We start from the raw sequence: 14,066 nt of genomic DNA on the forward strand, positions 1-14,066 counted from the left end.
ATAAATATATATATATATATATATATATATATATATATGTAAATTGAACCCTTTAGAAAACACTATTCATAGACTTTTATGATTTAAACAAAAAGATAAATTTCAAACCCTGGACAATTATTTTTTCATGTAATTCACTCTGCTTTATTTTAAATGTTGAAGGCGAATATAATAAAACATAATCGTTAGTTTTCTTTTCCTTTCTCTCTTTGGCGTTTTGTTACGCCCCTCTATCTGATAGTTTTTGCACCCCCTCCAAGTGCCGCCCGGGGCCCCTCTTTAAATAAACCACTGCCCTTATCTTCAAGAATCTTGATGTCATTTTGCAGTCTTAAGGGCCAAACTTTACCAAAGAGCCAAATTTGTAATAAAAAATAATATTATGTTTACATATGACGTTACCATAGGACGGTACTATGCCCAATTTTTAATATAGAGCATCGTTTTAATGAATAGACATTTTTATTTACGTTGATAATGTAATATCTACAGCTCAACAGACAAAATTAAACAGAAATATACGAAGCAGTTGCTACTTGTCTTAAACTAATGATATTTTGTCCAGATATGTTCACATGCAGGAACCTTTTTAAAGTTTAAGGCCTTAAGTATGAAAAAGAGCAATTGCAACATACCTGTCATGTTAAATTTCAGTTTATTCTCATCATAGTTAAGTTGAATTACCAGAAAACAGAATCAAACAGTTTATTTCATGGAAAGGAGGGATTTTAAAATGCCAAATTTTTCTGATAATTCCGTTACCAAGGAATGTATACCCCAGTATAAATAATGTAAGTGGATTTTTTTAAAGGAAATAAAGAGCTCAGGTGAAAGAATGACTATATCTGCAGATTGTTAAATGGTGAGAATGGGGCAGAGTAAATAAGAAAATAGAGCACAAAGTCTTAAAATGTGAGGAAAAAAAGTTGCCCTAATACCGTCAGATTCTATATTCAACAGAGCACAGATAGAAGGAGCCATATCGAAGATGTCTTTGAAAAAAATGGAGCTGTTCGGACCCAGAGACGTCTATATTTAGATACTTTTTAGGGGGTACCCAACAGATTAGAGGGATGGGAGGGGGCGGGTGTCTATAGGAGAGGAGTATGATGAGTCATACACACATTTTCCTCATCTTTTTTGACGATAAAATATTCTAAAGTTAATATGCTCTAACAGGTTGATTGCCGAATGTATGGTCATATTTTATATTCGTATCCCTCTCAATCTGCAATTATATTATAGTATTCAAACAGTAAAAAACATCCTTTTAACACTTCCTTTCATCGAATTATGCTATTAAAAGTATTTATTCATTTATTTAATAATCTGTATTTAATTATTTATTAGTATTTTTTTATTTAAAGTAATCTGCTCCTGCGTAACCCTTTCTCGCTTTGACTGTGTTAGTCTTAATCCTTCTTTTATAGATCACCGTTTATGAATTAGTCTTATTTTCTAAAAATTCTTCCCCTCTCCCGCTCTCTCTTGCACCCCACTATCTCTCTCTCTCTCTCTTTCTTTTTCTCTGTCTTACTCTCTCTTCCCCCTTCTCTCTCTCTCTCTTGCACCCCATTATCTCTCTCTCTCTCTCTCTTTCTTTTTCTCTTTCTTACTCTCTCTTCCCCCTTCTCTCTCTCTGTCTCTCCCTCCCCCTTTGTCTCTTTCATTATAATGTCTCTCCATATATGTTCATAGAGTAACATTTCCCCTGTTACTCTCTCTCTCTCTCCCTCCCCTCTGTCTTTTTCATTATAATGTCTCTCCATATATGTTCATAGAGTAAAATTTCCCCTGTTACTGTCTGTCTCTACGAAATTGATCTCCACATTCCTTCCTAAAACATGGCATTCCTTAAAAAGAAAAAAAAATCAGTACTTGCACTCATTATATACCATCGCTTTATTTTCATCTTTATTAAATACTAATCCTGCTTAACATTGTACATGAACATACAAGTAGTTACGGCTTATTCATCTCCAAAATATGACTTCAACCATGGACTTATTCGTATAGTAGGTCCATGCTTCAACTTAATTGCTCATGTTTACTTTCTTGATTTTGATTTTTTATTTCTTCAGCTGTTTTACCATTTAAAAGTGTTTTGCTTTTGATCAACATCACGATCGCAAAGAATTTCGAAAAACTAATCGCAAGGCATTTTTTCATAGCGGTGCCCATCACCCGTAGAAACGTAGGAACATTAATATGACGTACTGTACAGGGCAGTGGCGGATCTAGGGGGGTTGCTCACTACCCCCCCCCCCCACTGAGCGACTTTTCGGACGGCGCGATTTTCAAATTTTCGGGAGCAAAAAAAAAAAAAAAAATTGGCCCCCCCCTAAGAAATCCTAGATCCGCGCCTGGTACAGGGGTATCGGTTGATGGATTGGAACGGAGGGATAGGGGAACTAACATTCCTCCCGAAATTAAAAATATCTGTCGCTTAATGTGCAATTATTGTCGGGAAAATTGTTAATCGGATAACCTTTCTTTAGACCGTTCATTTCATTCCTATTTTAATATATCTGCCACTTGTGACAGCAAGACCGATTGATTTGATGTCTTCGCGTTGTACTTACGCACAACAAAACATTTTATGCTATTATCACCGTCCTCCAAATAAAATGTGACGATGGAAAAAAAAATGACTAGAATTTTGCTTGTATGTTCGTCATATTCATTGACAAATTCCATTATTTTCTGATGGCATAAGGTCAGCAAATTTTGGGTCCCCCCAAGGCCCAATGAAAACAAATAAAACGCCTCTGGGTAATTTATATTTATAATTCGGAGATGAGTTGTTGCCCGACGACCAAGATGGCGGCGTAGATTTCTTCAGTGGTCGGTTGGATCTCCTTTTCGGGCAAGAAAAAGCCGTACTTGTCCTCATCACGGAGTTCGATGGCGTAGGTATACTTGATCCCCAATTCACCGTAAAGCCAGTCGACACTGCCCCCAGATGCCGGGTCTATTTTTGGAAAGGCACAGGTAGAGAATCCATATTTATATTGGTGTTGCATATGATTTACTTGTAGTGCCGTGCGGCTTGTGCACCAGCGATTCAGATGCCTTTGGAGGGCCATCGGTATTATTAACCCAACAAATGCAAAACATTTCGAAAGAAGATGTACTTCCATTATACCGACGATCTGGGTATTTATATATATAATTTTATATTTCGTTATCTTTCCCCTTCCTTTCTCCCTATTTTCCTTCCCCTTTCCCGATCTCTCGCTCTCTCTCTCTCTCTCTCTCTCTCTCTCTCTATCTCTTTTGTTGTTTTGTTGGTTAGCATTCGGCGGGGGGGGGGGGAGGGGAGGGTGACAAGTGCAACTCGTTGTCTCGTACTTGTATCACTATACATGCCATTGTCTAAGCTACTCTGACTGTTGGATGTGATTTTCTAGTTGTGACGCGATCTCAGTGATAAGAGGTTATAAATTTGTGGTGGTGGTGGTTATTTTACCTGACTGCTAAGTCAACATTAATATTTGTCACTGTGACTGTACATTGCCTATTATATGTGATTGCCTATGTATCGTTGGGAACATTCATATACCCATCAATCAAGAGTCTATGTATAATTACATTGCCGAACCCGGTGCCTTTTATTGTTACACATAATCAGTAATATAAAACCTAATGGCGTAACGTGATCCCATTCATGGAGGAGGAGGAGGAGGAGGAGGAGGGGTGGGGTGGTAAATAAAATACGAGAGAAAACGGCCAGCGGGGGATCGAGGGGGGGGGGGTAAAATGAGGGGGGGGGGGTAAAATGAGGGGGGGGGGGTCGTGTCATCATCTTTTCACTTTATCTTCCGTCTATTTCTTTCTTTTCTTTTTTCTTTCCCTCTGTTCATTTCCTTTTTTTTCTTCCTTCTTTTTTTGTGTCATTCGATTGGGGGTGGGGGGGGGGGGTGGGTGCTACGATGCCTCCTGGTGCCGCCTGTTTTTCTATATCTACGCCACTGACTCTGGCTATAATTATGTCTCAGCCATTGTAACCAAATAAACGATCTTCGATGCCATGAACATGCCTTACACACCATGAGAGGGTGTTTTGCAACAGAATCACTCTATCTACATTGGACGATTTAAAAAAAAAAAACTCTTTCTAAAGAATGGGAACATTTAGACACACGTGGTAAAAGTTATGTATGAAGGCCACTCCCTCATTTAAAATCTGTTTCACGACTTATGACGGATACTTACAGAGATAGGGCCCAACCTCCCCGACAAAGTAGGTCTTTCCATGGGTAGCAGTGATGGCTTCAATGGCTTTCAGTCCTAAGGCTCGCTGTTTGACGGAAAGAATAAAAACAATCAACCAATCACGAAAATGTAATACCCTATTGCATATCATATAGAACTTATGTTAGGATTACATAATGCATCATGTTTCCATGTTTTCACAGATAAAGAACAGGGAAATTTTTTATTTTTTTAAATTTTTGGTCACTTCAAGGTACATAAGTATATTTGACAAATGACTCACACACCAGTGAAAATGAGCATTTGATTACATAATGCATTGAACATTATACAGCTCCTGAAAATGCTTATGTTGATTTTTCGAAAGTCGTTCCGATTGACTTAAAATGATATTATCAGAATTACGATAGAACAACAATTGTAATCAGTGTTGGTTTATGCCAGGAGCTTACACTGTCTTGATAGAACACGTTAGATGACTACTTATGAAAGCTCTTCATCGGTGAAGAAGGAGGTGAAGATGAAAAGAGAGGAGATGACGAAGTAGAAGACGAAGATGGTGAATAAGATATTGAAGAAGAAGAAGGAGAGAAAGAAGAAGAAGAAGACGACGATGAAGAAGAAGAATAGGAAGAAGAAGAAGAAGAAGAAGAAGAAGAAGAAGAAGAAGAAGAAGAAGAAGATGAAGAAGAAGAAGAAGAAGAAGAAGAAGATGAAGAAGAAGAAGAAGAAGAAGAAGAAGAAGAAGAAGAAGATGAAGAAGAAGAAGAAGAAGAAGAAGACTTTTTTGACTTTTGAAAGTAAAACTTTATTTACAATACATATAATAATTAAAACAGATAAAAAAATAACAGTGATGCACTTAATATAATAAGTGTTTGTGAATCATATACCAATAATCAACAACAAGTAGTACGTAATACATGAGAAAGTAACCATTAAACAATTCATAAAAAAACAATAATTTCGACGGTAGAAATTGAGAAAAAACATAAATTGTACTAAACACTGATTACAAATGATTACACATCCATAGAGTGTTTCAAAACGATTAAATTATGGGAATTCATAACTTCCAACTATGAGCTTCTTCTCAAGACAAACTTATCACAAACAACAATTAAATCAACCATGTGAGATCAATATCATCTGAAAGAAAGAGTACATTATTGTACGACCATATCTTATGAAATAACACCAAATTGTTTTGTAATTTGTGAAATTCATAATCAAGAAGATGAAGAAGATGAAGATGAAGAAGGAGAAGGAGGAGGGGAAGTAGACAAATAATAACAACAACAACAACAAAAAGAAGATCAAAAGCAAGAACAAAAGAGAAACAAAAGAGAAGAAGGAGAAATCCTATCCTCACCTGTCGTTCTCTATTGGGTTGTAGAACGGTCGTATCATCGGTGTAGCCCCATGGATAAAGCCAGAGCTGGCCGTAGCTATGGAAGTCGAGACTGAGGTGGATGTCGGCCGTCTGGTTCTTCTTTGTCAAGAAATCTGTGATCCCCACCACCTCGATCTCGGAGGCTGGTCCCGTGCCACGATACTTGATGGAACATGACAACGGACTTGCTCCTTGGCCTACAAAACGCAAGAAGGGAATACATTTTTACTATCATTGTCGCATCTTCATCATCATCGTCGTCGTCGTCACTATTATCATCATTGACACCAGTATCGACCTCGTAGTGAACAACTTTATCGTCATCATCGTCGGCACCATTCTCACCATCGTCACAATTATCGTCACCATCATTTTAAATCATCATCACCATCGTTGTCATCCCCGTCATGCCAATGATAATAATGTTGTGGTGGAGTTGAGCTGACTGTTGCTTAGGAATTATGACGATGATGCCAAAATGATGAACCTTATTGTGCATGTCAACAGTATCCGTGACAACGATGATGATGATGATGCTCACTTTAATGCGGCAGTGGATAATATGATAATAATGATGATTATGGCGCTAATTATTACACTACTTTATTACACTACATTACACTACTATTTCCGAAAAATCGTTTTCGATAACCTTGTGAGTCTTCTGTTGATATATGTGAAATTAACAATGACGCATTACGTAACTCAAACATGAATTCTATAGGACATACAATTATTGTATGGTTTTAAAATTGCCCATGAGTTGATTTGTCGAAAATATTTGCGATCTTGTTTGATTCAAATGTTGAAAAAGAGAAGAAGAATTCAGCCTTAGTTTGAATGATCGAGGTAATCACCATTTTGTCTCATATTTCTTCATTTTCTCACCTCCCCATTTGTAATCGTAGTTTCTATTCAGGTCGGTGCCGACACAAAGATTACCAGGTGCCATCCGTCTGTTCTTGCGCCAGTTACGGTCCTGTGTACGTGCATGTCACCAAAAGAACAAGATAGAGGTTTAATGTTCATCTAATACAAATGGTATTCCGATAAATATGAGGTTGAGATCTTTTCTTTCTCTTTTGGGTTTGACGAGAGAGAGAGTGAGAGAGAGAGGGAGGGAGGAAGGGGAGGGGAGGGAGAGAGGGAGAGAGAGAGATAGGGTGAGAGAGAGAGAGAGAGAGAGAGAGAGAGAGAGAGAGAGAGAGAGAGAGAGAGATAGAGAGAGAAGAGAGGGGGAATTTCAGTCGGCAAATTTTAAACTTGTATAGGCTGTCGATGAATCGCAAAAGTGAATGACCTCAAATTATTTATTAAAAATATGCTTGCTTGTTAGAACAATTTGTGGAACGCTTGTTGGTAAATTTGGTCTGATCTCACTCTTTATCAAACATGGTCTAGCATCGCCTCCGTCTATCTTGTTTGTTTGTTTCTTTTAAGCGTAATTTTGCTAAAATTGAAAGCCCAATTTTCTTTTGACGAGGCAAAAAGTAGGAAAGAGTATTTCTAAATCACTGCAATAACAAAAAAGTTTATTAATTTCTTTAAAAATCACATCAAGTCATTATCATCAAAGTTTTAGCATTCAAATAAACTGTATATATAATAAAAAGACTGTATTGCAATATTATTTATTGAATGCGGTCGACTTACATTGGTCCATGTATAGATATAGCCATCTACGTTGAGTACAGGGACAATATACCAGTCTAGTTTGTCGAACATTTCAGTTACAGTAGCATCTTCACCGTATGCCTTCAGAAGCTGAGAAAGATACAAGATGGCGTAGGAAAATCCATGAGTACTTGCTTGTACAATGGTTAACAGGAAGGAATTACGGGGGATGAGTTGGTCTAGCGGTAATGTTCGTGGTACGATCATCTCTATGTCTACGCCTGCAAACTAACTCAGCGGATTTTATGTTCATTTGTGAGAGAACTGTGGTATATGAGTGATGTCTCTTTTAATCAAATCAAATCAAATCAAATCAATCTCATACGAGACGTCCCGGGTTCGATCCTTGCTCAGTGATTACATCTTTGGACAAGATGGTTCGCCCACAGTCGTCCCTGTCGACTTAGCTGTATCAAATTCTCTGGCAGTGCTTTGGTAATAACATACAAATTATTTTTCAATATCTTTAGGGTGGGGCGGGGGGGGGGATACGTGCCCTCCATGCCTTTCTGCGGAGCTACGCCACTGACAGTTATGTTGGATTCATTTGAAGTAAAAATCATAGAGATCGTATTGGATCTCTATGGGTGAAATCGAATCGAATCAATTATTGGAACACGATGACAAATCTTTTTAAAAATAACTTAAGATTGTAAAGAGAAGAAGAGTTATCATATTGTCGAAATTGAGACATTCTGGTTTACCTTATAAGTCATGAACATAACAGTGGCTGGGCTGACCCATTCCCTGGCGTGTATTCCCCCTTGAATGTAGGCGATTGGCTTCGGGTTTTCTGATGGTTTCCCAATCTGCAACATTCAAAGAGAAGAAGTATCATGACTTTATATTTACGTTATGTTTTTTCAATGCTAACTCAACAACCCGATGTTTGAAAAAGTATTCAAAAATATAAAGACATGAGACAAAAAAGTGTATTTTATATTTTCGCTTTAGTACAATTTATATACAAAACAAAGACTGACATTTTAGTTGAGACATTATTAAACAGTGTGAGAGAAAATAACAAATACTAAATGTAGTGCTCAGTGAAATAAGCTATTTGAAAATATCAGAAAGAAGCAAAAACCAGCAAGCAAACATTTATGAAGATTTGCAATGCAAAGTTATACAATCACTGATTTTTTTAAAATTTGTTTTAATACCCCATACAAGTATCACATAGTAATGTAATCAAAGAAAACTCATGAACGCGGATGAAAAATATATATAATCGGAAACGCAATAAAACACATGAAGATTATGAGTGAACATTAGAGAACAAAATGAATTTCCAAATTAAAGCAAATGAATGTTAATTCTAATTGTATTTTAATGAACCAAATTTTCATTGATTTCTCTTTTGAAAGTATAATTTTGCTAATTATTTGAAACTGCTTGTACATGTACCTTGAGCCCCCTTACACGTTTGCCTTCATGTGTTGAACTAACCGCCTCCACGCTAACCAGATTGCTGTACTGGTCTGCAACATCATCAATCCATGCATCAATCTAAAATGGAAAAGGAGACCAAACAGGATTGAAAACAAGTCCTCATTAAACGTCTAATTTGCAAAGTGTCATCCTTCTTGTTTCTTGATACATTTCCTTTTTAATTCAATTCAATTCAGGGTTGGCAAATATCTGGGAAATACCTGGGAAATACTAGAAAAATACTGAATAATACCTTGGACGTACTGGAAAATGCCACATTCATGCGACCGTTTGTTTGAAAAATGATTTTTAACAAAAAATCAAATCAAAATTAAATCTACTCGCATAAAATTAAATTGAATCAAAACATATATTATATCAAATCAAATCAGTTTTTTTCACCTCTTCAAAAGTGTGATATATAGTGTAGTCGAATTTGTCGAATTCGGTAAGTGACCGTGAAGGTAGATTCTGAGACAGTGACTCGTTTTCAATCAGCTGCTGGACATCATCAATCTGCAATAAATCATGTATAAAATAGTTGAAGATTAATAATAATAATAATAATAATAATAGGCATTTGTATAGCGCCGTCTATCCAGACAATGCTATTCCGAGGCGCACAAGAAAAATAGAAAGAATGAGAAAGTTTGGACGAAAAAGTTCGGATGAGTGTCATAGTGCCAAGTACAGGTATTATTAAAAAAGATTGGTAGACATTCGCAAATTTACAAAGGTACCTGTATGAAGACTGCATGTTGATTGTAATATTATAATATTATGACAGACGAGCCTGAAAATGGTATCTTACTATTGAAATAGGTTCATCGCATTCCTGAAAAAATGTGCTTACCTTGTAAATACTGTTTTAAAAAACGTGCTAGTAAATTTTGTTAAATTCTCTCTCTCGAGTTCAACTACTTCTTAATCCTTGCTCATATGTTCTTAAATGTTATTATAAGGCCTATTGGAGAAGGGGCTACGGCCCACAAGACCGACATCAACAAGACCGACAGCTTTGTTATTATTGGTATTACTATCATCAGGCGCGTACGCAGGGGGGGGGGGGGAGATTTCGGGTTGTGTGTGTATGTTTTTATAGAACCCCCCTCCCCCTTAACGAAACAATGTCGATCGGTCAAATTTTGAAATTGCGGGACCAAATAAAAAAATATATATGTCCTCTTACCCCCCCCCCCCCCGCTTTATTCAGCGACTGGCTGAGTCGTTGCAAAATCTTTGGCCCGATTTCAAAATATTACCCCCCCCCCCTTGAAAAAATCCTGTGTACGCCACTGACTATCATCATCATCATCATCATCATCATCATCATCATCATCATCATCATAATTATAGTATTATTATCATCATTATTATCATAATTATTATCATTATTACCGGCATTATTATCATCATCATTATTACCCTTAATATATGATAAAAATCCTACCATGATCGATCGTTGAATGCCAGCATATGTTGCCATGATGACAACATCTTCCAAGTCGGCTGGTCGAGGAGGTATCATGATGTCCACGTGGTGGCCCACTTTACTCGGTTCTTTCCAGACGTCAAGCTGTAATGTAAAATAATTAAATAATTGCAAAGATAATTACAAGAACATAATGATGATGATATTGATAATATAAAGTGATTGTAGTTGAGGAAATGATGATAATGGTAGTATTAATTATAATACTAATGACACTACTATACTATTACTTCTACTCAGGCGCGTACACAGGGGGGGGGGGGGTGTTTGGGGCGTTAAACCCCCCTCTTTGGTATTTTTATGTGTGTAAACCGTCCCCATCACCCCCTGAACCTCCCCCCTTTGGATTTTTTTTTTTAATTATTAAAAAAAAAAAAAAAAAATATTCCCATGGCTGACCTAAAAAGGTGACCTAACCCCCCCCCCAAACGGAGCTAAATGTCACATTTTCAAATTTCGAGACCAAAAAAAAAATGTCCTCTTACCCCCCCCCCCCCCCCCCCCGCGCTTATTCAGCGGCTGGCTGAGTCGTTGGGAAATTTTCGGCCCGATTTATAAATGTCAAAACACCCCCTTGAAAAAATCCTGCGTACGCGCCTGCTTCTACTACTACTACTACTACTACTTCTACTTCTACTACTACTACTACTACTACTACTACTACTACTACTAATAATAATAATAATAATACTACTACTACTACTACTACTACTACTGCTGCTGCTGCGGTTGATACTAATACTAATACCACTACTACTACGCGTAGTACTATTACTACTACTACTACTACTTCTAAGTACTACTACTCGTATTACTACTACTACTTCTATACGACGACTACTACTACTACTTATAAGTACTACTACTATACTATTACGACTACTACAACTATTTCAACTACACTTCTATTTTGAAGACATAATTATGTTTGCAATGGGATCGGTTGGTGTTTTTGAGTAACGATAAAGAGTATCAAATGTTTTCTGTTTGAAACCTAGAACAATAACAAGAGTATTTACATCATGTCTGCTTGCTATGAAATCGTTCAGACATTCCAGCTCTTCTTGACTTTTCGGTACCATCCTGATAACCCGAAAACTGTTAGGAAAGGATTAAAAAAAACATGATTACATACTGGCGGAACAGCAAATTTGAAAAAGTGGTTTTATTTCACCAAATGTTTTTGTATGTTTTTATGTTTTAAAATTTTCTTTAAACAAAAATTGATAACAGTTTGAATAGTATCAGTAAAGTAATTACCATTGATTCTCGCCTATGTATAAGCTTTTCTTGTATATTGAACTGGCCAAGAGATGTCAATAATAAAGGAGAGGAAATAATGCAAACCTATAGATAAAAAAAAAAAAAAAAATCGGCGAGGTGGCACCTACAGCGATTTCCTACTCATTTTTATCAAAAATAATCAGGAAGCGATTTCATGGATTCAGGAATATATTCTCGTTGATTGTCAAGGTTGTACTGACCCTAATTGCTTGGTGATCATGGCCGACCTTGGGAATTGTATATCCATTGCTATTTCGCAAAAACCCAAGCATCGACCAAAACTGAAGGTTTTGTGGTGGTATTGTTTGCAAAAATCAACGATTCGATGCAGCTACTGTGACTGTGTGCATGACAAGTTATAAGTCGTGTCGTGTTGATTATTTTGCTTGCTTATTTTGGATCACCCCTCTAAATTGAAAATGTTTAAACTTGAAATATGATACATATTCTAAAAAATCAAGTCAAATAAAATTCATCCCAAATACGGTATGGTAACGTCGTTCTGAATAATCTATATTATTAGGGACTTTTAGATTTGCGTGGACTGATACGTGTGACGTCCATTCAAGGCAGTACATTAAAAGGACGTCGATCGTAGCAATCCACGTTGTCGTTGTGCAAAGCTAAAAGTCCCTATTGTGAGCTGGACTTGTACTATTGCCATGTACATTGCTCAAAGTGGGTGACTCGCAATTTCTTTACTCTGATTGTGTCTATTTAAAAGCATTTTTTGCTCATCAAAAACAAAATCAAAGTCGTTTTTCTGAAAGCAACCATTCGGACTTGTGGGCAAGATGTATACTTTGCTAAATTTTCAACAACAAAAAATACTTGTAATCCACTTGTAATAGCAAATATAACATCCGCAGGGTTTTCAGAGGAACGTAAAAATGTATGTTCTTTGTAAACCTTCATCGACTGACAAACCATCCTGGAACACACCTGACACAGCTGTAAATATCACATTTAAATATCAATAGGTTGTTGAGGTAATATTGTTTGAAAGCATACCATTGCGGATAACTGCAGTTGAATGCCTTTACCATACCTTAATTGACCCGTTGCATTCTAGTACACAATCAATAGGCGAGGAAACGCATGCACAGACGGTATTTGGAAAAGTAATTCTTGCTGTTTCAACTCGTTATTCACATTCACATGATCACGCATCGAATTTGTATACTTCGTTTGTAAATTATAACATGAGACAAGCTTTTCCTACTTACTTGTCATAGCGAACCTTTCCTCCATGGGGCTTGCCGTGGGCGCCAAATTGGTACAAGACGACTGCCACGCAAGTGAAGCCTAATAGATGGCTGATCCCCATGGTATGACGTTCAGGAGTCGACTGAATTCATCGATATCTGGACAGTCAGTTTTGCTTGCGATTGTTACTAACGTTCAGGGGCGGCGATTTCTTTTCATGACTGGGGGGACGAAATGCGAGGAACGAGGGAAGAGTGACGTAATGAGCAAAAACGTTTTTTTTGGGAGGAGAAAAAAATCCGCATCATCACCGCTCTTACATGTTACATGCAGGCCCCGCGGAACGTTTTTCAAGGTGGGAGTGGGGGGGGGGGGGGCTAAAGTATTTGCGATCAGATAGAGCAAAGCAAGTGGGGCGTAAATTGGCGTGGGGTCCAGGGGCGGAGCCCCATGAAGCTCAGAGTTTTTAGGCATTTAATAAGGGTCAGATGAGCATATTTTGATACCTTATTTGTGACACTTGCATGCAGGTCACTAATCTGAGTGGGGTCCAGGGGGCGAAGCCCCCAGAAGCTCAGCGGATGTAGGCATTCAATTACGATCAGATGAGCATCTAGGGGCCGCCTTAGGGCCCTTGGTGGAGTCTAAGGGCGGAGCCCCCGGAAGCTCAGGGTTTTAGGCTTTTGAATATGGTCAGATGAGCATCCAGTGGCCCGCCGAGGGCCCTGGTGGGGTCCAGGGGGCGGAGCCCCCGGAAGCTCAGGTGTTTTAGGCACTTAATTGTGGTCAGCTGAGCAACCAGGGGCCCGCCTTAGGGCCCTTGGTGGGGTATAGGGGCAGCAACATTTGTAAATTAGTCACTGGTGTCGAATTAGAAAATGAGTTTTATCGGGAGGGGGGGGGGGGGACTGCCCCAAGCCCGAGTGAGTGAGCATAATTAATGAGAGGGGTGAAGGTGACGAAAATGATTACCCCCTCATGGGTTTTGAAGTTTTGTTGTATTACAGAATTATATTCCTTAGCAAAACTATAGTATGAAAACAAATAATGTACTGTTTTCACACTTCACTTTTCTACAATATTTACTTGTACATTATGAAGGATATTATGCGAGGGAGCAAAGAAGATTTTCGCATTTTTATTTGTCCAAAGCCTCCAAAGCCTAATAGTGTGTTACAGTCTTTAGTCCGTATTTGCTGTACATTATTTTTGTGCACTTTTTCAAATTTTCTAGGGGGGACGATTCCCCCCCCCCCCCCCCCCCTACAGAACGCAATTGCATAAATGAGTTGATGCTGTTGATGAGGTGAAGGTTTCCCATGAATAAAATAGATTTCTCTATCGCTATATTTTAGTATTTTTAAATAAATG

The 14,066-nt window shown here is 37.8% G+C and overlaps 1 protein-coding gene across 1 annotated transcript; it reads right to left on the reverse strand.

Moving 5' to 3' along the window:
• Positions 1-2,517: 2,517 nt before the first annotated feature.
• On the reverse strand, positions 2,518-12,943 carry LOC582972 (carboxypeptidase B). The gene is made up of 11 exons (XM_782900.5): positions 12,716-12,943; positions 11,225-11,303; positions 10,164-10,289; positions 9,116-9,229; positions 8,690-8,791; positions 7,987-8,091; positions 7,262-7,372; positions 6,497-6,587; positions 5,588-5,805; positions 4,216-4,300; positions 2,518-2,971 (listed from the first exon to the last, which is right to left on the reverse strand). Exons 1-11 carry the CDS (start codon positions 12,814-12,816, stop codon positions 2,784-2,786), a joined length of 1,320 nt encoding a protein of 439 aa, XP_787993.3. The 5' UTR covers positions 12,817-12,943; the 3' UTR covers positions 2,518-2,783.
• Positions 12,944-14,066: the final 1,123 nt, after the last annotated feature.

The sequence above is a fragment of the Strongylocentrotus purpuratus genome, unplaced genomic scaffold (assembly GCF_000002235.5).
Source record: "Strongylocentrotus purpuratus isolate Spur 01 unplaced genomic scaffold, Spur_5.0 spur5_contig_831, whole genome shotgun sequence".
Taxonomy (NCBI): Eukaryota; Metazoa; Echinodermata; class Echinoidea; order Camarodonta; family Strongylocentrotidae; genus Strongylocentrotus; species Strongylocentrotus purpuratus.

Bases quoted from the DNA above. Each gene is read 5' to 3' on its own strand.
- LOC582972 (XM_782900.5), bottom strand. From the start codon at position 12,816: ATGGGGATCAGCCATCTATTAGGCTTCACTTGCGTGGCAGTCGTCTTG. The intron at 8,792-9,115 runs GTGAAAAAAACT...TTTCCATTTTAG, and splicing joins TATATCACACTTTTGAAGAG to ATTGATGCATGGATTGATGA. The intron at 6,588-7,261 runs GTAAGTCGACCG...GCACGTACACAG, and splicing joins ATATCTATACATGGACCAAT to GACCGTAACTGGCGCAAGAA.